Genomic DNA, 25,371 nt, shown 5'->3' with positions numbered 1-25,371 from the left:
GCTACGCTCATAGCATTTTGAGTGCGTAATTCGCTTTTTTTTTATATATTGAAGAGGTATTTTTTCGCTTCAAATCCCGCTGGAGGGGGGTTAAACTCAAACCCCCCTTTGGCTATGCTCAAAGAATTTTGAGTTTGTAATTTGCATTTTTTATATTGAAGAGGGGGGGGGGTATTGTAAATTTTGGAGGGGGGTGGGTAAAATCAAAATCTTCCTTAGCTGTGTTCTAGGAATTTGGGGATTGCCGTTTGCATTTTTGTGTGTTTTGTTTTATAGAAGAGGGGGGTTTACCTCAAAACCCCCCTTGGCTGTACTGGGACAAGTGATGGTTAGGTATTAAAATTTCACCAAAAATATAAAATCAGTCACTAAATTCCAACACCCCACTGCGGGGTGGGGATTTCATTTCGGGTAACCCTCCCTGGCTACGCCCATGATCTATATAATATAATTTTTAGATTTTGTCAATCCCATCGGTTATTTTTGCCGATTCGGGGGAGGGGGGAATTGTATCTACTGCCCTTGCCACTCTAACCCTTTGAGTGGGAGGTGGGGCGATCCAATTTTTAAGAAGAAATCATAGTGTGTGAACAAAATTAGCGGAATATCTATATAATACAAACTACTTATTGATATTTGAACCCATTATGTCGCACCACACTCTAATCTTATATTAAATCATTAGTAAACTAAAAATTAAAGAGGGTGATACCAGGTAGTAGGGGCGATAGATGCCCCCACCACCGGACAGACCATATTTTTTCTTTTGTATTTTAATGAAGAAATTAAAAACTATTTTTTAAATTTATCACTAATGCAAGTTATGTATGCTATATATTAAATTCTTATATTGAGTCCCCCCTCCCCATTTTTTAATTGTCAAATGCAATTATTAGCAATGATTAATAAGGAGGCGGGGATTCGACGATGAACGACTATTACATATATTAATCTTTTCACTTTACCCACACATTGCCCTTTTCCGACGAAAAATTACTTTTATAACAAAATGGTCAAATATTGCGACAGAATCTATGTAACTGCGTATGAATGTGCCACAATTATTTAATGAAAGACTTTAAAAAAAAAAAATTTAGAATTCATGAGAATTTTTTAAGTAGGTCAAATAAAAGAGTAACAATAGAGACGAGTTCTTAACCCAAATATTTGTTACCTGGTCACCTTTTCCCAGTATGATATTTTCTCTGTTGTATAAATAACTTTGGGTCTATAACTCACAATTTATACTTGAATTCTAATAATAATAATAATAAAAGTAATAAAAATAAATAAAGTAGTTCCGATATTTTTTTTTGTTCAGAGCTTTGAAGTATAGTTCTGTAACAAAATCAAAACGAAGTTACAAACAGGTGTGTTGAACAAAATCAATCACTTATAAATGCACGTCTTTTTTCAAATATTATTTTTTGAAGACACTTTTTTTTTTTTCGGCGACCCTTATCAACTTTTTCTAAATCAACTTTATCAACCTGTGGAGGCATTGAGGTTAGGGCCGTTGAATCCATATTAGTATATATTTTCAAGTAAAAACATTACTGAAAGTGTTTAAAAAAAACAAGCAAAATATTTAGATTTAGGTCTTGCGCCGCTACTGTCCATCACTGTCCACTGACATAGTAAGTATAATGTGACAATGCCCTGCATTATTATTATTTTGTAAAAATTATAGGTCGAATCAGTTCCTGTACAGGACAGGGGAAACTATTCCCACTGACTTCCGACTAGAAAGAAGTCAACTAAATGTAGCAGTAAACTGTAAACTCTACTGGCTAAAGGCTAAAGAAATCTTAGAAAGACAGTACAGTTAGTACAGTTGTCTATTAAAAGTTATGTCAAACAGTCCATCAACTAATGGTTCACGTGTCACGGAGTCAGGTTTTAGAAATATAATGCAGGTATAAAAATCTGTATTAAAAATAATGAGATATCTAAAATATTATTGCCGTTGTGACACAGTGGACAGTAGTTGAGTAGTAGTACTGAGTCTAACTGAGTAGTCTGAGTAGAGTAAGAGTGAGTAGACAGTAGTACTCGTCTCACTGAGTCTCAGTAGCTATTCAAACACCTATAGCCTATATATGATAGTATAGGCCAACAATTCAAAGTTTGACTTTGACAGCACATTATTTAGGGTGTGGAAAAAAATTTGTTAATACATTATACATCATTAAGTCATTAAAGTATTTAAAGTACTTCATTAGAGTCATTAGAGCTTTCCAATGATGTATTAATTATGACTGTAAGTGTATGTGCAGCAATTAGAAAGTTATAATTTTTTTTTTTGTCCTGTTTTTACCATACCAAAATTAACACTGAGCCCAATGGCCAATGGAACTGTGTGAGAAGTGATGATGTCACTGGCTAAGCAGGGGTAGGCTAGGCAAGACCCCCCACCTCCAGGTCAAAAGTTCAAAGCTCAGATTGAGTTTAGTAGATGATAGATTTACTTTACTTAAATTAGTTAAGAAATTTAATAGTAGATCTAGTATTAGTAATAAATATCTAGCTCACAAAGCTGATTTCATTAGTATTTATGATTCTTACTAGTTTAGAGTGTAAATATTGAAGGAAATTAAGAAATTATGGGGTCTTGAGCAACAAGAAATGTCAGATGATTGTTTTAGTTAGCAAATTTGGGTCAGAGTAATCTCCCTTTACCAACTAATTAAAAATTGTAATAAAAAGTTCTGAAATGATTTTTTTTTTAAATGGGTATGTAGACTCCAGCTAGTGAATTTGAAATAAAAAAAACTATTAAAATATATATGCAGAATATTAGGCTTTACAAAGCCTGACATGTATTGTTTTTTTTTAACAAAAATTTTTCTATATATAGACTATCACCAAAACTGTACATGGCCATTATTTTCTCTTTAAAGTGGCATTTTCCACTTTTTAAACGCAGTGAGAGATTTACAGCGATAAAACTTTATAGAATTATAGCCAGGCATGATATCTAATATAAAAAAAATAATTAACCTTTGTACTCTATCCTAACTTCTGTATTGGTGAAAACAAAAAGTGATATTTTCATTATAATAAAAAACTTTAACTTTACAAAAAAATCCTCATTAAGCATTTTATAGGTTATTGTCTAAACTAGTGAATAACACATCTTTTAGCCTCTTATATTTCATTAATAAAGTATTATAATCTAATTCCAAGTGCAACCTGTGTAAAAAAAAAAAAAAAGAAAACAAATGTAATCTCAAGTTTTTAAGTCATTTTCTACTCCACTTTTCTGTTGTTTTTTTCCCATACCTACATTAGTTGATAATGGTTTGACATAGAAAAGAAAAGGAAGTATTAAAATCTTCTTTAGTTTAAGGAGAATAAGGATGACTACTTTGTGCCCCAAACCTATATTTGTTATTATATCTAAGGTCAAAGAGGCCATGTGTTTTCATTTGATTCAAACAAATTTTGTCACACATCATTTGATTCCAAACACCAAAATTTATTTCAAACAATCTCTATATTTTGGCATCAATAAACTCAGATTTTAATTCTATATTGATATTAACTAAATTTTAAGATCTCCAGGCATAGCTTCTCACATGAAATCATTAAGATGTTTCAAATTATGCATAACTACGAACACAAAAAATAAAAATATGAACACGCTTATTCTACCAAAATTAGGTCACTGGGATAGTGACTTCTACACAGACTTTTAGACTTACTTTATGTTTGCATGATTAGATGTGTGTTGAATGTTTGTGTTTTTTGTTAATTAATTTAATAAATTTCTAATACCTGACAGATGATCTTTTGTAGTATAGTAAAGGCTAGGAAGGCCATTCTGCCTAAATAGCTGAATCATCTATAGATATTCTCTCTATATAAATCTAGATCTATCTAGTAGGTCTAGATCTAGGCATTTAACTTCATTCAATGTATCAAGTTCACTCCAAGCATTTGCTCATTTATTCTCTATAAAAAACAACAACAAACAAACAAATATAATATAAGATTATTAACATTGATGTCCGAAACTGGCTGTTTGAAATAAATTTTGGTAAGAAAATCGTAATTTAATACAAACGCCCTTCTATTAATTTTTTTTGTTTGGAATCAAACAACTTGGCTTATGAATCAAATAAATCAGCTCCAAAAGCAGAATAAATATTGCCGGGCTCATTAGCATAGACTTAGCCAACCAAAAAATATAGTGTTAAAGTCATCCTGGTAACATAGGAAAAAACAACAACCTGACTTACAAATTTGAAATCCTTTTTTCTTACATAAAAAGACAGCTAAATGGAAGGAAATTGGGTCAGAATCATTTTTCTAAGTGCATGGTTAAAAAGTTTATATGTACGGAGACCTATATTTTTTCCTTGTTATTTGAAAATGTGTAATTTTTTTGATTAAAATATCTTGGAAATAGTAAGAGACAAAAAAAATTTTGTATTCTACTAGAGTTTAGCTTTTCTTTAGAGTAAACTCAAGAAAATGTCATAAAAACACTCAATTATAAAGCAATGTCTTTTCTTAGGCCATGCTTAATTTCAATTTCTGTAAAACCTGAACAGGAAATAGTTTTGATGTCAAATGTGTTTTTAGATCCAAAATGGCTGCCTGTGCAAGTACCTAAACATCGTGATCGATAAGTTATTTGAAAATTCAGATCAAGTGCTAAACTATTTATAATCTAGAATAATCTAGATCTACGTAGTAAATATTTAAACAAATCACTAAGTAAAAACTGGGGCCAAATGACTCTCTAATATTAACTTTACTATAGATCTTGAAATGAGTTAACATTTTACAATTATATTATTGCAATTTATTATTATAGTAGGTAGTTTGATAACAATTTCAAACTGACAATACTTAAGAATACAATCATAAAACCTACATTGCTTAAAAGGATTTGAAAAAAAAAAAGATTTCCATCCACACCAATTTATTGAATACGCAAGTGTAGTGAAGCAGAAGTCTACTTAAGTAAGTAAAGTTCCCCTTTCAGACCTTGTGGTTTGTAGGGCAGATGATGTAAAGGTTATCTGTTTTTAGAGTTAGCAAGCAGATCTGTAGATTTTAATCTATTACTTACGGTTACAAAAATATTTGTTTAACTCATTAGCTACTAAGCCATACCTAAGCAGCATCTCTCTAAATACTAAGCAAAGGGAGGTAACTCCAAAACATCAATAGACTGACTTTACAAAATATATTTAAAAAAACATAAAACAACATCTATCAATAACAAAAAAAACTTCTCTAAAAAAAGAGAAATGGATGACCTTTAAAATGATGCATAATCTGAATAGGTTATACAAGATTAAAACAATAAAAACAACAGGTAAAGACGAAAATTTGTTCGAGTGCCTGATTTTTTGAAGACTGGTGGACCCCCCTCCCCCCCAATCAGATCTGTAATTTTTGGTAATATTTAAATTTTACCCAAAGACCAGTAATGTTTTTAGTTTTAGTAGGCCTATACAATAAACATTATGCTTATATATAAAATCTTTATATGTCTTGAGTATTTACTGACTTTCACTGGGTACGCGTCAGGCCCTTAGTTGCCTGAACATGGCATCATGCTGATGTGGTTCTGCATGTGTCTCAGATTTCATGACTTCTAGCATAACAAAGTAAAAGTAATCAAACCATTGTGACTGTCCAAACCAACGTTGTGAACACCCCCAACTAGATCTATTTCATCTAAAGTTTTCATGTGGTAAATAAAAACTGTTCAAAATATCAGTCAAAGATGTTGAAGATTCATTGACGCTAGATCCAGAATAGTCTAGATCTAGATGTAGGCTAGATGATCGATCTAATGTTTCCTTCACTCTATCTCTGAATCGGACTAGATCTAAGTCTAAATGTAGCGCTAAATTCTAATGATCAATGTCTTGATCAATATCAAGTTCATTATTAGCTGTATTTAGTGTATTATTTGCGATAACGGGTCTAAAAATTGAAAGGTCATTGAGAAAATGGCCTGTGCAGCTAAGAAAAATCGAAAAAAAAAATCAACAAACTTTGAAGGCCCATAGAAACTGAAGCGAAAGACGTAAAAACATCCGGTTTTTTTTTAACGAAACGATCTATATTTCTACTTTTTAAAAAACCCAGCCAGCTCAAAATAACACCACGCGTCGCGCAGGAAAATGAGAGCTACGCAAGTCACGCTGTATGTGTGCTGTGGCGGGCGCATTTGGGCACATTAGTACTGAGGGGGGAAGGGCGCATTTGGGCGCATTAGTAGCTAATGAGTTAAAACAAGTTTTTTTCTGAATGTTACAATGGTTTTGAGTGGTTAAAACATCTTTGTATTTTCAGAAGTAGAAGATGACCCAATATCCAACTGTATGTTGTAGGTGAAGAGATAGCAAAATTCTTCTTTACGAAATAAGCAATATAATCCTTGAAGTATAAAATAATTTCTTCATGAAGAAACTTAAAAAAAAATAATTGAACACACTCTTTGACAAGCAATAATACACTTTATTGTGACTTTCATATTCAAATGCAATAATAAATTCTTTAAAAAATTAACATACAGCTTGACTCAATAAACTGATTATTTTGAACCCTGATATAAGCTCATCTCTACTATTTATCGTTTTTCAAACGGCAAGTTCTCTTAGCAGAAAAAAAATTAACACTTGGGATTTCTAATTAACTCCCTTTACATATTTACTCTTCTGTGTAGAAACTGGAAGCTATGAAGTCAATTTATAAATAAATGTCCTGTTAACACTTCTCTTGCAACCTTGACGCGTACACCACAACACTAACATGGAGATCTATGCCAATGAAAAAGGTGAGGCTAGATTTTAGTACAAAAATTCAACTGATAGGACATAACCAAATTTCGAGTGATCTGCCCTTGTTTCCTCCTAGCCTAATTTATATTGCTGATAGTGCGTTAAATGGTCACCAAACTAATCTTTGTAAGGCTTGAAAAAATGGGTGAATATGTAAGTAGATAAATCTAAGGTGCTAAAAAGTTGTTTTCTTTGTATAATCATCTATTATTCATCTCATAGTTTTATTTAATCCACTCCTAAAATACCATTGATCTTTGTATTGAGTGCGGGTCAAATAGGTGATCATACAGAAAAAAAAATTATGGCAATGTCTTTGATACCGAAGATTAAGGATGAGTGCAGTGTTTCACATAACTATGCAAACCCAATTGCGATCTGTATATTTTTCCAAATCTTATGCGGGCAAATCGTTGTCCGCTGGGGGAGAGTAAAAAAAAAAGGGTAGAATTATGTGAAATAAAAATCAAAATTTAATTTATCTAAGGGATCTATTTCATTTACAAAAAAGAAGAAAAACATTTATTGTAGTAAAGAAGAAACATGTTCAAGTTAATAATATTAATAATAATTTATAATAATTTAATTTACAGAGTGCTGTTAACAAACATAATGTAGGCTCAAGGCGCTGTGATAACATTACAAACATGTTAAATGACAAACTAATCTAAAAAAAAGTTTTGAACAGTGGTGTAGCATGTTGTCTGTCTGAGATCAATGGGGGGTGAGTTCCAAAATTTTTGTCTGTGCACAAACCGTAACTTTTTAAAAGAGAAATGTGACACCACTAGAAGCGTTGAGTTTATGGAGCGCATGGTTTCTGAGGGACTTATGGAGTGATCATTCACTAAGGTACTAGGGCATTTCTTGTAGATGCACTGATAACAAAGTGTGTCCACATTGATGAAAGTAAGATGTTTGTGTTCAAACAGGAAAATCATCAAACACAAAAAAACAATCATGACTACCGGTACTGACAAAAAACAATCACGACTACTGAAAAAACAATCATGACTACTGACAGAAAACAATCATGACTACTGACAGAAAACAATCATGACTACTGACTAAAAAATGACAATGATATTATTGGATATTATTATTTACTTTTTGGATTTGTGAATTACATTTCTATATAAAGTTTATCACAAGGTCTTCGCAGATCAGTCACATTTTTTTGTTCCACCCCTGAAGTGGCCTTGACCATGTTTTGTTTGTTTTATTTGTCGCATACCTACACTTACCATATCCATAAAAATCAGACAATTAAGATCTAGATTTAAATTTTAAGTTTAATATCATCCAGGCTTTTAACAAGAAATTATCAAAGTTATAAAACAATCTTTACAAAATCAGTAGTCCATACTAGTATACATTTTTATATAGAGGGAGACAATAGTAATTTTTAAACATTAAATCTAGGGCACTAAAAAAAGGTAATAAACTGGCTGAAACTGGGTGGAAGAGAAAACAATAAGTGGTATTTTTTTAATCAGCAGAAGTTGTGAAGATAGTAATTAAAAATGACAGTTAAATTGAAATGGTCTAATTTTCTACCAAACTACAGAAAAAAAAGCTTAGTATTTAAGTTATTGCACCATGAACAGTGTGGAAACTCCATGTAACGTATATCACATTGTGCTAGCTAATTGACCCATATGAACTAACAAATGAGAATGAAAAAGTATCTAAGAAATGTATACAAATAAGTTTTAGAAGTGTTGGTCTGTCACTTAACAAATATGCTTAAATTATGAGTAAGAATTTAAAAGAAACTAAATGTCTGAACTTGTTATAAAAAAGGGTTGGTAAGAACACTCTAATTATACTTTGATTGTTCTGCATGTATTTAATTCATATTTAAAATCTATCAATGTATTAAAGTTTATTCACTTTCCAGGCAAAACAAGATTACTTCTAGAACAGACAGCTAACCTTTTCACACAAAAATACAACCACTTGTACATCTTTTTAAACATAGCATTTAACAGGTTCCATTTTCAAGTTTGCCATTTATTCTTCAAACTATACATTATATAATTATAATTTTAATTATTTTTTTAAAATTATAAAGTAAGTCACCCTAAATTCTAATTAAAAGGACCCTGCTCTGAGTTGGACAGATGATTTGCCAGTTTGTCATTTTTCTGGGGTTGGATTATCAACCAATCAGATTTACAGAGAAGATGGTAACAGGCGTGAAGCACATGAAAATGAAGATAGAAACTTCCATTTCAGGTATATTCCTATGAAAGAGAAAATGTTGAAAATCCATTTTAATTTTCATTGTAGAATTGCTTGTATTTGTGGGTCTGTTTGTTATGCAGTTTTCTGTTTTTAACTAACGATAACTACATTTAATTGTCAAGTTTTTTTATTGTTTTTTTTTTTATTGTTTATGTTCGCAGTTGCGATGTTAGATTTGATGTAAACCAGCTGAAGCAATGAAGAAATAAACCTTAACATACCTCTTGCTTTCCTTTAACTAGTGTTTCACTAAGGTGCTGCTGTGTGGCATTAGTGAAAAAGTCAAAATGTTATGAATAAACTTTGCCTGTATGGAACTAAATAAATTGATTTCATATGAAGTATTGTACACATGCATTATTATATTAAAAAAAAATAATTTTCATCATGTTTATGCAAAAAGTTTTTGGAACCTCAACCTTCTTGGAAACTTATATGCAACTTTCATTGAGTTCTTTTCATATTTTTCTTCTCCGTGTTATTTGAAGTATAGTAGCTCTACCTAATAGTTGTTTTGGTTAATTGCTTTTTGGTGAGTGAATCCTACTCATTTCATTTCCATTATTTTGCATTCAATAGCGTTTATTTACCTCACTGGCAATATGCACATTTTCTAAACAAAAAAAAGAAAAGCTTTTTCTTATACAACTTATACATAATATTCATCAAGAAAATAATTTTTCTACTCAAAAAGATTAGAGTACAGTTATTGTTTTTTCTTTTATGATTTAGCTGCTAGGTACAGCTTAGCCTTAACAGTGTAAATATAGTATAAACGTCTTTGTTACATGATAGTGACAATACCATAGCATAAAAAAGTTATTCTTTTTACTACTGATCATGATTAACTGATTAACTTTTTCCTGTAACTATTAGACATGACAACTGCTTTCTTTATGGTGTGTTTGATGGCCACAATGGGTCAAGAGTTGCTGATTTCGCAGCTCAGAGAATGCCAGCAGAGTTGTTGCTTGGTCAACTTCAACCTGATTTTGGAGATGAAGAAGTTAAAGAAGCTCTCAGACAAGTAAGTGTTAGGGTTTTTACTTATTTTTATGGGTGCTTTTGTACATTTTTTTTGTGCTAAATTTCATTTAATTTTAATAAGTGCTTTTCAAGAGGTACTGATAATAAATTTTATACATGACAGGCAATCTTTTTAAATTGGAAATTTAATTTTGTATGTGTCTATTGGTTTTATTTACCGGTACGCTGAGATATTTTTGAAAAACGTTGATAAAAGCTGTTGGCTATAAATGCATTTCACTTAAAAATTGAGTGAATCAATACTCAGAGTATTTGTTTTATTGCTCTTTGTTTTTAAGGCATTCATTGGAGTAGAAAAAGGTTACTTTGAATCTATGGATGGCTTGCTTGCTGAAAGAACTACCTGTCAAGACAGGTTACCAGAGGTTAGTTGTATTCAAATAAACCTTTCAGGTTACATGTCCTAATGAAAACTAAAAATGGAAATTTTTTCAATGAATAGAAATTTGAATATTAATCAATCTTTTTTTTTTGTGTTGTCAAAAATGTGTTATTCTGCATCTGCTTATGTCTTACTAATGAGCTCTTTTTTCTACAGGGCATAAGTCACTATGAAGCGTACCAAAAATATCCAGAAATTATGAACAATCTCCAGGAACTTGATAGAAAAATATCTGGTGGAACAACAGCCACAGTTGTCTTGATTTATTATAATAAACTTTATGTAGCCAATGTTGGTAAGCATTGATGTGTTCTATACTAAAATATTTAGTTCAGAAATATTATAGGCAGTTCCTTTTCTGAATTGAAGCTTTCTAGAGGCATTTTTAAACATTATCTAATAAATAAACAGTGTAAATTTTGTTGACTGAAAAGAAATGCACCACAAACCATGATACTTCAGGGCACTTACTTTTGAAACCTCAGCTAATATCATAAAACAAAATAATTTTATTTTGAGCTTTTTTTTTTAATGGTAGACATTACTAAATAATTACAAGATTCTGAATTGGGATTTGTTTTGTTCTATAACTCAGGTGACACCAGGGCATTTTTGTGCAAAACTGACACAGACGGTGTCCTACGTGTCATTCAATTATCATATGATCATACAATAGCTGACCCCGGGGAGCAGACTAGGCTACAGCAAGTTGGTCTAGATATAGACAAACTTAAACTGTTAAGACGAGTTGGGAATTCAGATTGCACTAGATGTATAGGAGATTACCATGTCAAGGGAGGTTATAAAGACATTGATGTTTTACGGTTGGTTTAAAGTTTTTATTTAAATTGGTTTATTTATTCCTTTTCTTTCTTTCTGAACATAACTGGCATTCAGCAGCAATGAAAGCAGTATTAATAACATCCTTTTCCTTAGTTCTAATTTCAAATTTAAACACTATGCTATCTACACTACTTTTAGAAATTTGTTTTAGATTTACATTATTTTGTATCAATCCAAAGTAAGGAAATCTGAGAAGAAAATTGATTAGCAGATTGAGAAAACTAACAGGACCCTTGGTGTTATAAGGCATGAAACCTATTTCATTGCAGTTGGTGGGGGTGTCTTTTTTCTTGACATTACACTTAACAATATTAAATGACAAATACAAACATATAACAGTCATCTTTTAATCACAGGGCAGCCAGGGTTGAACCAGTGATAGCTGATCCATTTGTTGATGGAGGAATTGAAATTGACCAGTCATGTGCATTTTTTGTCATCATGTCTGATGGTTTGTATCAAGCCCTCACTGATGCCACCGGAACTGAAACTGTAAATGGTGATATTGCTAAAATGGTGGCACAAGAGTTCAGCCAACAGACAACATTGACAGGGGTGGCCCAAGCTGTGGTTGACAGAGTGGTCCGCATACACCATGACACATTCATGACAGGAAATGCAGACAAGAAGGCACTCTGTCAGAAGAGAGATGACATTACCTTACTTGTAAGAAACTTCAACTACCCACTTTCAATGCCAAGTCCTAGCTCTTCCCGTTCTCCGTCCCACATCAGCCACCTACCTGGATTCACCAGCAACATGTACAACCACCCTACCGACAGACAGCGGTCAACTGACAGCTCTTCTGTTGCAGAGTCCCCAAAGACACCTACTAATCAACTGCTGACTGGGCCAAATCTTCTGGAAACAATAGAAACTAACAGCACAGAGAGCCGAACTAATGGGAGCAGCACTTACAGCACCAGTTCAAGTGGTGAAATGCAGCTCTTTTCTCGAAGGCCAACCCAGAATACAGATCTTGAGTTGGATGCAGAGGGGAGGGTGAGAAAAAAACATACTATTTAGACAAAGGCTTCATTATATCATTTAAAAAAAAATAAACCCCAGCTTTATTTTCCCTCAAAAATTAATGCATAATTAAGAATAAATGAAAATTGATACCCTAACGCATATATTCTAGACATTTCTATGCTGCCTGAATAAAACTAATACTAAACCCAAGACAGGAACTTAGAAAATTCCAGAGACTTAAGATAAAATAATAAATATTATTTTCTTAAATCTGGTGATAAAAGGGATCACTGCACATTATAAATACAACCTAAAAAAGAAATACAAAACAAAAAATATATTATCACTAGTTTATTTTTGTATACAACATTTTGATACTAAATGGAAGATACATAGTTAAATTTAAATTTTAAACCACCACTGGTAAAATAGTTAATATGTGGTATACAGGAAATTCACATTTAATGGCTTAATTAGTATATGATATTGTATAAAAAAAATCTTATGCCTAGAGGCTTTTTTTTTTTAATCAGTGAACTAGTTTACAGATCGAATACAAATTATTATTTTTAATGATAATAATATTATTTTTAATGATAATAATTCATTCAAAATGTATTTTATATCAAGAGCATGTAACTAAAAGAAACATAAAGCATTTCTTTAAATAAGCACAAAAATACCTTTTTTTTAAATTTTAATAGGGACTAAGTACTTTTGAGTATTGTTTATAGTTTGAATTACAACCATTATTGAATGAAGATGTGTTATCACTTTTCTGTAGGTCAAAGCCTATGTGGATTTCTCAGAGTGGTATGCAGCACTTGAGCAAATGTCAGAAGAGAGTAAAGAAAGTTTATTTAAGGAACTACAACTTAAATCAGTGTATGATCCTATTCAAGAAGAGTCAGCTGGTGAATGAAGTGTAAACATTAATTTATTTTTTTACTTTTGCTTGTTTTTGTATGGATTTAATTTACAAATTGGATTTGTATGTAGCTTTGCTGTTGCTATGAAATGTTTCTGTACTTGAACATAAAAGCTGCAATTAAATGACATTTACAATTCTGTTTCCTTTTTTTTTTAAATTATTTTATTATTCAATTTTAATGGTGTTGTACCTCACAATTTTAACAAAATAACATCAGCAAGATTACAAGCACTATATGTACTTGCCAACTATTCAGTTTAATTGTGTAACTTACAATACAAATGTTAATTAAAATTCTATTTACAATAAAAAATTAAAGATTATAAAGAAGAGATTCATACAGGTAAAACAAAACAAAAATCTTATCACAACAGTGTACAATGTGATGTACCCTTTTAATTTAATACATAAAAAAAAATAATTTTGTTAATTAATACATATGGAAAGACATCAAGGTTTTGTGGCACCAAAAGAATACTTAAGGACATGTCAAAGCTCAACTACAAAAATGTCTTACAGTATCAACTATTTAAATCAATTTTCCAATGATGTTAAAAAAAAAACTTTTATTAAAAAATGTTTTGTATAAAAAATTTTTTTTTAATTCTACTTTCATATCAAGATAAATGGAGCACATTTAATTTAAGGTGAAGAATCAAATTTTCAAACTACAGATGTTGCTTTAATACTGTTTTTGTATTTTAAAGAATGCACAATCAAAAATCATTTGCACTAACTCTAGCATTTCCATTTTTTTAGTTCAAGAAAATAATTCTAAAAAAAAAAAAGGGAAGGGGGGAAGAGTAAAAAATATTGATTACTTACTAATTTATTAAAATGTTTTCTAAAGTTTGAGTATAAATGGACAATTGCATGACATTTGTGCAAATTCAAGGACTACTAGTTGTTCTATTTGCAATACTCATTCTTATTTCTTTAATTTTTGCTGACATTTTTTTTATCCAGCATGTGAAATTGTAACAATTGGTTTAGAGGTTTATTATAATATTAACACACAAAAAAACAGACATTAACTTATGATACATAACCAGCATATCATGAAGAAAAAGTGTATCTAATTATCTATGTTGTCTGATTGTAAATGTTAAAAAAAAAAAGTCTACAACATTTAAAGTAACTATTTACAGACTTCTTATTGCACATTTGAAATAAAACTGCTCTTAAAACTTATTATACTAATCCCCTGAATGGCCAATTTTCAAAATATTCAAAAACAACTTTATCATCCAATATTTGTCATAATGTTTTTTTTTTACATTTGAAAATCCAAAAAATGATTACCTCATTTATAATATCTAATGGCTGGACTATCTAGTAGGTAAGAAAGAAAATAAACAAATACAAAGCCTATTAATACACTAACTAATGTTATTTTCCTTTACAATACCTCTATTCAAGTTGAACACTCTAGTTTTAGTGTTAAAATTGTTCAAAGTATTAAAAACATTCATTTAAACTTGGATAGAGAACTCAAAATTTTTTTTATATCTTGAACAGACTATATATCTTTGGGTATTTCTACATGTAGGCCTTATTCCTTAAAGACTTAAATAAATTAAATTAAACATCTTCTAGGTCTCTAAAGGCCTACCATTAGAACATTATAAATTCTAGCAGATTTATACATTTGCTTAACCAGGGTGGGGAGGGGGGAGGAGGTAAAAAAATGTGAAAAAAGAATCTATCCTTCATTAGTTATTAAGAGCAAAGTAATCACTGTATAAGTTGTATAAAGTGATATTGTCTTTTTTTTTTTAAGTACTATTTTTGCTCTAATTAAAGTAAACATTGTACTAATTATTTTTTAGTATTTACAATAATGTAAGTATTTGTCTTTATAGTTTTGAAGCTACTGGTCGTTTCAATAACATTTCAGACTTTATCCTCACTGTGTGGGGCGCTTGGCAGGGGGCGGTTGTAAACTGCCACACTTGGCGAGGGTCCTCCATAAGAGCTCTGAGTAGGTTGTTGACTGCTTTGCACAGACACTGAGGGTCCATATAAGGCTGCACTGTGAGAGTATTCTTGAGCACTTGCTGAAGGAGCCAAAGGAAGACCATATGAAGCTGGAGGCAAGGGCGCTGAAGGGTGACCGTAGGATGCAGGGGGCAAATAAGTGTATCCAGAGATGACTTGGTTCATATATGGGGCTGGGTAAGATGGTGGCAGGGCATAAGGGGGAGGAGCAGCTTGTGGTGTTACACTTGCAGATAGTAAGGGCTGTGTCTGGACAGCATATTGGTGTGTAAACATGGGCTGACCATAACCATGAGTGACTGCAACATTCTGTGGGCCTAGAGGTTCAGCAGTGTACTGTACTGTCTGAATTGTGGACTACAAAAAAAAGAAAGATTTAATGAAATTATAATTATATTTCTTTTTCATATACCTGTTACCATTAGACTTATTGTTTATTTATGACAGTTATCAAAAGTAATCTTTTATTAAAGAGTGTTTTGTGAACAAGTAAATGAGTTGGTATTTTTAACTATAGCCAGTGCTTCTTTTTGTGACAGTACACACCAGTACAGCGTATTGGCACCTCTTTCAATGTGGGTAAAAAAAATATTTTTTTTCTTGTATTTTAACGTTTTTTTATTAATTTATTCATAGTTAAAAGCAGGCAATCCATCACTGAGTACCAGCACCTATTCTTTTACAAAAAAAAAGCACAGACTATAGCATTTTTAAAAACATTTCATCTCCAAGTACTCTTTGAATAAACTTTCTTATCCAGCAATGACAACTTTGTAATGATTTTTTTTTTTTCAGAGTTTCTGCCAACAAAATTTCTAATCTAATCTGTTTGGTTATGTTGGCCCTTGGAAAGTACTGGGCTTTGGGAGGTGGGGTTGATCATAAAAATTTGATTTGAGATAGGGCAAAGTAATTGTAAATAGATATGTACAACATTTTTATTAAATTATATAAAGTTTTACTATTTTTTTTACTATTTGAGCTATGAATGGACCCTATTTTTAATAACCTAGATGTATAACATTTAAATCCAGTGCTATAAAGGGGAAGTAACCATTGAGGGTTTAGGGGCACGAGATGGTCTAAACTGTGCCGATGTGCCAAAAACTAAAAATATTAAATATCTAAATTTAGAAAGGTAACTCCCCCTCCTTCCCTTTTAAGTATTTCCCAAAATAGTGAGGTGATAATTACAATCCACAGTCTGCTAAGATTAAGATATATGGATGTTCAAAAAGGCCTTAAATATAAGTATGACCACAGAAGAGAAGTTGAAGATCACATCTAAGAGAGCTAACAAAAGAAAATATATACTAAGAGTGTTAAGTAAAAGAAATGACTTGAGAGTGTTTTTATTATACTGTAGCCTTCATTAATTTGATTCACAGGGCTTGTGATATGGTAATTTAAGTTTCAAGTTATTAACAATTTAAATTTATGCATGGGCTGCTCACAAAAAATTTCAAGTGTTTTTTCTTTTTTTTCAATACAATTTTACATGTTAAATTAGGTGCACTGATAATAATGTGTAACCTGAAAACATCATTACCCCAACAGAAGGCTTTTTGTTTCCGCAGAGAACAAGGACAAAGCCAATATATAACCATAGTATGGAGAGGATGCCAATAATTGTGTACCAATAGACGAAAAATGGAAGAAGTGCTGTAGCCCGTAAGATGGCGAGAGAAGCAGTGCACAAAATACCTGAAATAAAAATAAATGAACTTCAATAATAGAATGAATTTCATAGTTTTCAAATAATAAGACAAAAATCTGACTCTACTTCAGTCTGCTTTTCCTTTGATCATCCAGGATCATCTGCAAGCTAACGGTTGGTGAATGACTACTCTAACTGACCAGTTTCATCTATCCAGGTTCAGTTATAGCGTCTTATACTCACATACAATAATTTCCTTGAAATGTTTTGAGTGGATATAAATTTCAACCATTGAATACCGGTACCTCACCCCCTTCTTCATTATAGAAAATCAGTTGGTCCTCTGTTATTTTTTATTCACAGCTAACCCTTATTTCTAAGGATTCTTCCCCTATCTGCCACATGAGGAATGCTTGGTAGAAGATGATATCAGATTTAGTTTAAAGCGTTTTTTCATATACCTATTGTAAAAAGCTATCTAGTAAATCTAAGCATCTGCTTTTTTGGATTCTAGTTGAAATCTTTGGTCATCTTAACATCTTATAATTACAGACCCTCTAACAAATCATTTTAGACATTACATGTAATCATTTTCCAATAGTAGTACCAGATGAATACATTTAGAGATTGCATTAAATTAATTTTATAGTAGTAACATACTCAAAATAATTAGATATGGTCCAATTTATATTTGTTGCTAAGCATTGCATTCTTAACAGACAGCATATTGGACCAGTTAATTTCTAATTTTGCTTAAATTCATTTGCCTGCTTAGTATGCCTCAGTTGGTGACACATCCACACACAATTTACTATAAAAAACTAGGTTCATTTAAATTATTTTGCACTTATCACATGATGCTAAAAAATTAGCCTCACACTATAATGATAAATTGCTGTGATAACTCACTTGTTGTTAGTAAAGAAATCTCCAATTTTCTAGAGTAGTAGGTATAAGGGTTAACCTTCCTGAAATTCTCTAGTACAGCCACACCCAAAGTGACTAAATAGCTGGCTAGACATATGACGAAGAATACTTTTGCTATAATGGATCCTATGATGAACAAATACAGAGAAAAAAACAAAGGTAGTAAACAATAATTTTAAAATATAATCAGTGTGATGGTTAGGGAGGAAGATCTACTATTTATACTTTAATTCATAACATAATAATAACATCAAAACACAGGGCCGCTAAAATGAGAAATGAGTTTGTTTGCAAAATGTTTTACTTGTGTCATATGTTTCTTCAGAGTTGAAGATAATTTACTTCTGGGTCCAAACTTCCCGCAGGATGACGGGGGATGGGAGCAGGCAGGGTTTGAACCTGGCACCATCAATTAATCCGAACAACAGTTCAGCATACAAACGGCATGATTAGGAAGCTGGAAACTATTCTCTTAAAACTTTTAAGCTGTACCAACAATTGGCAAGATTTGACATTTTGAGATTATAGAGAAAGCATGATTATTGTAGTATGTGGTACATATCACAGGCAACCATCTAAAGGTCTAAGTATATTTACTTTAGCTACAATACTTCAAAATAATAATTTTATAGATTTCTCCTAGAAAGCAGTTGCATGACAACTTCAAGATTTTAAACATAAATCCATCACAATAATAACTGTCAGATAACATGTTGGGATTGTAATATATTAGTAAAGATGCGCTGTCCACATGATTGACTAGTTGGTTGTCAGCAACAGACACAAGTGAGATTTAATGCTGCTGTTGATTTATCATTTTCTTTCTTCGCAGCAGATAATTAATATATATATATAAATTCTACATTCTTTTAATTTACACTACAATGATTAATTTTAAAACTTTTACCAGTAGTGTTATGGGTGTTACAGTGTCCCATTATTTTAAATTGAGCTAAAAAACTTCAATTTTTTTTTATATAGCTACTTATTACAATAATAAGGCTTGTCTTCGAGTCCGAAGATAAATGAGGAATTCAGTATTTCCTGTGACTACGCAGCCCCAGCTGTGACCTACATATTTTGCCAAATCCAAGGCAAGTATAACCATTGTCTGCCAGTGGTTGATTAAGATTTTCTTTTCACTCTCTGCATCTGTCCTAAGCAGCGGATTTTCTTTTATTCTCCAATGTGTATCCCTCAGCTTTTGTAAGTGACCTCCAGCAGTCTCGTTATAAAAACATGTATGCTTGAAAAAAAAAAAATCAACATAATATATAAGCAATTTAATAGTTTGTTGCATTTAAACCTGAAAGACAAAAGTGGGTATCTGCTATAACCAGCACTGCTGAGGAAATGTAGGCCTGCCTATATATTTCAATTGATAAGTGCCTGTACATTGACTTAAGTGAATACAGTTGAAATAAAATTTTAAAAATTGTAACTTTAATTGTCACACTTTTGAGCCTAGAACTGGAGAAACACTCATCTATATACAATTATCAATAATATATTAGATATAATCTATATATAAACAAAAGTAGAGAATGAGTTTAAGCTTTAAATTTGAAACTAATTATAGAAAGCTATTAAACCTTCTATTTTCATAACCCGTTCGCTGGCAAAGTGAGGCTTGAGGAGGCTTATGGAAAGACAAAGGCATAGCCCTCAACACTAAAATTAAACTGATGCGCTCCCTGGTCATGGACATATATGTTTGCGAATCTTGGATTCTGATTGTAGAACTAGAGAGGAGGATCCTAGCAGCAATGGAATTGAAAAGCTACAGAAAGATTCTAGCTATCACATACAAAGACAGCATCACAAACGAAGGTATTAGAAGATTAATACAGCGATTGGTCCCCACCTGTCAACGACTGTCAAAAGATGCAAACGAAAGCTCTATGGCCATATCACAAGGTCCTCAGGACTCACAAAAACCTTTCTTCAGGGAACAGTACCAGGAAAAGAGCATAAAAAGCAATACCAGGAAAAAAGCATAGAAAGCAATGGGAAGATATATATTTAATAAATAACTTAAAAGAATGGAGGGGGCCTGTTATTGAAATAGAAAAAAAAATAGAGAAGAATGGGGAAAGACAGTCAACAGATGTGGAGCCCCAGACTAAGAGATATATGAATGATTGTTATAAAAATGTAAAAAAAAATAATTTTGTAGGCGAGGAGTACTCAGCGCTAGCGTTTAGAAAATTATATACATGAGGAAAAAGCTAGTGTTTCCCACCCGTGAATGTCAATATCACACTCCTGGAGGGAGATCTTAAAGAGGTAACGCTTGTGTTGACATCTCATCATTAAAAAGTCAATTTTTTGCTATTTGCTATGACGTGGATACTGTTCATATATATGTCACAACTGTAGGATTTCATTGTCTGATATGTGGTCTAATTATAGTTCACCTGGTGAATTTTTCGTAGTTTTAGCTTTTTGATGATTGGAATATATATATATATATATTATATATATATATATATATATATATATATATATATATATATATATATTATATATATATATATATATATATATATATATATATAGTACATATAATAGGCCCTATATGCCAGAAGTTTGGGAAACACTGCTTTCAGTGTTACAGTTACAATACTTTACATTATGATTAAAAATTACAAGTTTACTCAATTATTGACTTTTAATTTTTTTAGCGGCCCCCGAAAGGGGAAAAGACGCTATTAGTTTTGTGCGAAATGTCTGTCCGTCTGTCCCGTTTAGATCTCGTAAACTAGAAAAGATATTGAAAATCCGACATCACAATATTTTAGACCATTTAAAGTTCTGATGCAACGGCTACTTTTTTTTTTCTGAAAGCGAAAAATCTAATTTTTAAAATCAGTTATGCAAGCAGTTTTTTAAAGAGAAAAAGCTAATTAGTATGCATTATTAGTTAGACCTAATTTAAAATGAATAGTAATCTTATAAACTTCATTTTTCTAATTATTTAATTTTTTTTATTTTAGGATTCGAAATATGAGATTGAGCCTTTTCAAAACAATTAGATCAATTATAAGACATCAGTTAGGCCAGGGGAGGCGTGGTGGCTAAGTGGTAAAGCGCTTGGCTTCCGAACCGGGGGTCCCGGGTTTGAAACCTGGTGAAGACTGGGATTTTCAACTTTGGAATCTTTGGGCGCCTCTGAGTCCACTCAGCTCTAATGGGTACCTGACATTAGTTGGGGAAAAGTATAGGCGGTTGGTCGTTGTGCTGGCTACATGACACCCTCGATAACCATAGGCCACAAAAACAGATGAACTTTACATCATCTGCCCTATAGACCACAAGGTCTAAAAGGGGAACTAGTTAGGCCAGGTTCACATCTAACAATCTAACTTTACATTCACTTACACCTATCCTTTGATCTGCGGGACCGTTGGGGTACTACACAAGATCTGCATGGGTGGACCTCTTCGGGGCCGATTTTGAGTTTGTGTTTCCACACAAACTGTCTTTTGTAACCTTGTTTTAATTTTGGGATTGATGCAATAGAGTTGAATAGAGTTGAGTCTAATTTACCGTTATCAATCATTCAATCCATGAATCAATCAATGTCAGTGACAAGAAAATCTAGAGACAGTGAGACCAGATTCTAGTCCTAAGATATCTATTAAGTTTAACTCTATGACTTGACATCTTAAAGATATTATCATATTATGCTTACTTGAAGAAACAACACTGTGAATTCCCACATCTCCTAAGAAAAACATGACAAAACTAACACAAGACACAGCCAGTCCTATTTTGTAAACGTTAGATCTCTTGTTAATTAAAGAAACAAGAGTGGCAGAACCATATGGATGGGCACTGTACGTAGCACAAACATTACGTGACATCTTTAACACATTTTATTAATTTCAGACTGAATAGCAATATTGGCAATAGCCTACATCTAGCTTAGAGTATCATACTCAGTATATCTACAGTCTAGACTAGATCTAGATCTATTTATCATTCTAGATCTAAATCTGGAACACATAATCTATATAATGATAATGCCAGCTTAGCCTTTTTTTTTTTTTATTAGCGCTCTCTTTTACATAGACTAGATTTTGCTATATATTAATGTCACAAGTGACAATGTGTGTATGTATGTATGTGTTTGTGTGTGTGACTTTAATTAATATTCATTACATTCTGACCCTTAAATTCATTCTTTCGGACGTTTTTTGTACATAGGATAGATTCTTCTTTTAGTAAGTAGAAAGTCAACTCGCCCTTTTCAGCTATAACTTACTAGATATATATAAGGGGTTTGGGGAGCATCATTTCTGGTATTTTCTACCTAAATTAAAAAAAAAAAATGCAAAATCTGAGGTCATTGCAGTGCTTTTCTTCTATAACAAATTGTGGGTCAAAAACTAAATCTGCTATTCAGTGTACTTTAATTTATTGATGGAGCCCAGCGGCCGGTAGAAAATGGTAACTATATTTATTATTATTATTGGAGTTGGGAAGGAAATCGAAAGAACCCTTTAGGCTACGCTCATGAAATTTAGTAATAGGAGCCTTGCTTTTCCTTTTGCTGGAAAGTGGGCGTTGACCTTAAAACCCCTCTCTTGGACACCGTTAGAATATCTATAATATAAAGCACAAAGTAATATAAGGCGTATGTATGATTGTATGTATGTTTAAATGTATGTCCCGAATAAAAATCAAAACCGTTTGAGAAATCTTGATAAAATTTGGCATAAATGTTAAGATCGTGTCAAAGGCCGCAGTGTGATTGACCCCAAAACCTAGCTCTTCTGTTGGTCTTTATTAATATCTCTCCCACAACAGGAAAGGCCCTAAAAATAGACAAAATGTACCTTATAAATTAAAAATAATTTTAAGTTATTGCTTTTATATAGCGCTACTTTAATTTTTAATTTTCTCATGCTTATAGCATGTTCAGACAGAGCGCTATATGGTCCAATGCCAATCTCATTTGTGGACCAGTTTGGGAGGGGGGGGGGGTATCGGGAGATGGTTTTTCGGTGCTGCCTTTAGGCGCTCAGTAAACACAGCTCTCCTCGAGTCGGGTGTCAAACCTCGAGCCCCCTTCATAGGTAGCCAAGCCAAGTTCAAGCGTAGGCCTACTAACTTCTCGACCACGCTTTATTTTTAAGGAACGAAACCTTTTAACAGATTGGGTTAACCCGTTTTCACAGTATTTTATATTTGAAAAGAATTGTCGGCTGAACGGGTAAACCCATTTACACTCTATACTTTTATATTCGTGGAAAAAAAAAATGTGAAGGGAACATTCTCCATGTTTAACTTAGATCTAAATTCAACCCAGTAGATCAGTAGCCAACATAGTTTAGGCGTAGCCAGGATTTTGTTTTGGGGGGGGGGTGAATCTTTTTTCTCCCTCCCCCAACCCCCCCCCCCCGCGAAAAAAAATTAGATGTATTTATGTGTGTGTGTGGGTGCGTACAAAATCTTTATTACATTCTGACCCTTCATTCTTTCGGAAGATGTTTATTGTGCCCTAGAATAGGTTCTTCTATGAGTTAGTGGAAAAATTGTAGATTCCCCGCCACCAATAGCAAAGGGGTCTGGGGGAGCGCTAGGAGCTCCCCCAGCGCGGGGCGAAGCCCCGCCGCCAAGCATTATTTCTGATATTGAAAACCAACAAAATGCATATTCTGAGGTATCTACAGTGCATTTTCCTGCTATTAAAAAGTTCTATTTCAAAAACCTAATGTGTTATTCTTACTGACTTAGACCTTCCCTCGCCGTTCGGCGCATTTGCCATCAAGCTGTTTTCATAAAATTGTAGATTCCCCGCCATTACTAGCAAGGGGGTCTGGGGGAGCGCTAGGAGATCCCCATCGCTTCGCCCCGCCGCTAAGCACTATTTCTGGTATTGAAAGCCAACAAAATGCATATTCTGAGGTATCTACACTGCATTTTCCTGCTATTAAAAAGTTTTATTTCAAAAACCTAATGTGCTATTCTTACTGACTTAGACCCTCCCACGCCGTTCGGAGCATTTGACGTCAAGCTGTTTCCATAAAAATCTGTCACTGGTAATGTCTGAAGCCTCTTCCCACCTACCATGAGGACCTCCATGAATGAGTGGCGTCAAGTTGTACTAGAAAATCATTGCAACTCTTCTTATGCGTAATTCATTTTGTCGGAGAACATGTCCCGTAAACCTTATGCGTCGTTCTCTCACAATCTTACTAAGGGGTCGACTCCCAGTTCGGCATAGGATTTCCTTGATTTAGACCCGATCTCTATAACTGACTCCTAAAATCTGTCTTAGCCATCTTTGTTGAGCTACATTTAGTGTTTTTCGATTTCGGTAGATGACTATTCACTGCAGTTTATTAATGGAGCCCAGCCACTGGTAAAAATGTGTAACCTCTCTTGAATACGCTCTTGGAATTAAGTGACTGTAGTTTGCTTTAGATTTTATATCGAAAAGAGAAGTTTTAACATCAAAATCTTCTGTTGGGGGTTTTCCACCTCAAAATGCTCTGTAGGGGGATCTTAAACTCAAAACCATCTGGAGGGGTTTTAAACTTTAAAAAAAAAAGCCATCTGTAGAAGAAGGGTTTAAACTCAAAACCCAGATTGGCTTAGCTACGCTCAAATAATTTCAGTGTGTGATTTGCTTTTTTTTTTATATTGAAGATGTATTTTTAGCACCAAACCCCTCTGAATGGGGGTTTAAACTCAAAACCCCTTTCGGCAACGCTCATAGCATTTTGAGTGCGTAATTTGCTTTTTTTCTTACACTGAAGATGTATTTATATGTATTCTCAAACCCCCCTGGCGGGGGGCTTAAACTCAAAACCCCTTTGACTACGCTCATAGATTTTAGAGTGAAGAGGTACTTTTTAGCTTCAAACTCCACTGGAGGGGAGTTTAAACTCAAAACCCCTTTGACTACACTCAAAACATTTTTAGTGTATAATTTGCTTTGTTTTTATTATTAAAGAGGTATTTTTTACCTTCAAACCCCACTGAAGTGGGGTTTAAACTCAAAACTGAGTCAAAACAATTTAGCTACGCTTATAACATTTTGAGTGCGTAATCAGCTTTTTTTTTTATATTAAAGAGGGGGTTTATCGTAAATTTTAGAAGGGGTTTTAAAATCAAAATCTTCCTTAACTGTGCTCTTGGAATTAGGGGATTTTCGTTTGCTTTTTTTTGTTTTGTTTTGTTTTAAAGAAGAGGGGAAGTTAACTGCAAAAACCCCAGGTAGGGGGTTTAAAACTCAAAACCCCTAGTAGGGGGTTTAAAACTCAAAACCCCTTAGGTTGTGCTGGGGCAAGTGATGGTTTAGTATTAAAATCTCACCTAAAATAAACAAAACCAAAGCAAAAAATCAGTCACTAAAGTCCGACTCCCCCCTTCGGGGGGGGGGGGATTTCATTTCGGGGGGGGGGGTTTGAACCCCCAAAACCCCCCCCTGGCTACGCCCATGGTTTACAGGTTTAAATGTCTTTTTATTGCCCTAATTTTTTTTTATTATTTGATAATCGACCCATGGAACTACCTAGATATATTTCTGTTATGCCAGAGTGGCTTAAAA

The 25,371-nt window shown here is 32.9% G+C and overlaps 2 protein-coding genes across 5 annotated transcripts; one reads left to right on the top strand and one right to left on the bottom strand.

The window, feature by feature from the left end:
* Positions 1-1,741: 1,741 nt before the first annotated feature.
* Positions 1,742-13,367, top strand: LOC106079621 (TGF-beta-activated kinase 1 and MAP3K7-binding protein 1-like). Of its 2 annotated transcripts, XM_056019318.1 has the most exons (9): positions 1,742-1,916; positions 6,692-6,802; positions 8,908-9,044; positions 9,930-10,080; positions 10,379-10,465; positions 10,639-10,777; positions 11,078-11,306; positions 11,682-12,327; positions 13,082-13,367. In XM_056019318.1, the coding sequence occupies exons 2-9, from the start codon at positions 6,788-6,790 to the stop codon at positions 13,217-13,219; spliced, it is 1,542 nt and encodes a 513-aa protein (XP_055875293.1). In that variant the 5' UTR covers positions 1,742-1,916; positions 6,692-6,787; the 3' UTR covers positions 13,220-13,367. The 2 variants fall into 2 exon arrangements, with proteins under 2 accessions (XP_055875293.1, XP_013096268.2); XM_013240814.2 differs by lacking the exon at positions 6,692-6,802.
* Positions 12,749-21,842, bottom strand: LOC106079622 (uncharacterized). Of its 3 annotated transcripts, none has more exons than XM_013240816.2 (4): positions 21,505-21,842; positions 17,793-17,936; positions 16,776-16,930; positions 12,749-15,583 (listed from the first exon to the last, which is right to left on the bottom strand). In XM_013240816.2, the coding sequence occupies exons 1-4, from the start codon at positions 21,674-21,676 to the stop codon at positions 15,122-15,124; spliced, it is 933 nt and encodes a 310-aa protein (XP_013096270.2). In that variant the 5' UTR covers positions 21,677-21,842; the 3' UTR covers positions 12,749-15,121. The 3 variants fall into 3 exon arrangements, with proteins under 3 accessions (XP_013096270.2, XP_055875295.1, XP_055875294.1); XM_056019320.1 differs by lacking the exon at positions 21,505-21,842 and adding an exon at positions 21,360-21,465; XM_056019319.1 differs by lacking the exon at positions 21,505-21,842 and adding an exon at positions 18,718-18,867.
* Between the last annotated feature and the right edge of the window lie 3,529 nt (positions 21,843-25,371).

Source organism: Biomphalaria glabrata, chromosome 2 (genome assembly GCF_947242115.1).
Source record: "Biomphalaria glabrata chromosome 2, xgBioGlab47.1, whole genome shotgun sequence".
In the NCBI taxonomy this organism is placed as follows: domain Eukaryota; kingdom Metazoa; phylum Mollusca; class Gastropoda; family Planorbidae; genus Biomphalaria; species Biomphalaria glabrata.
The sequence above is the reverse complement of the archived record's forward strand: the minus strand, read 5'-3'. Positions and strand labels throughout refer to the sequence as shown.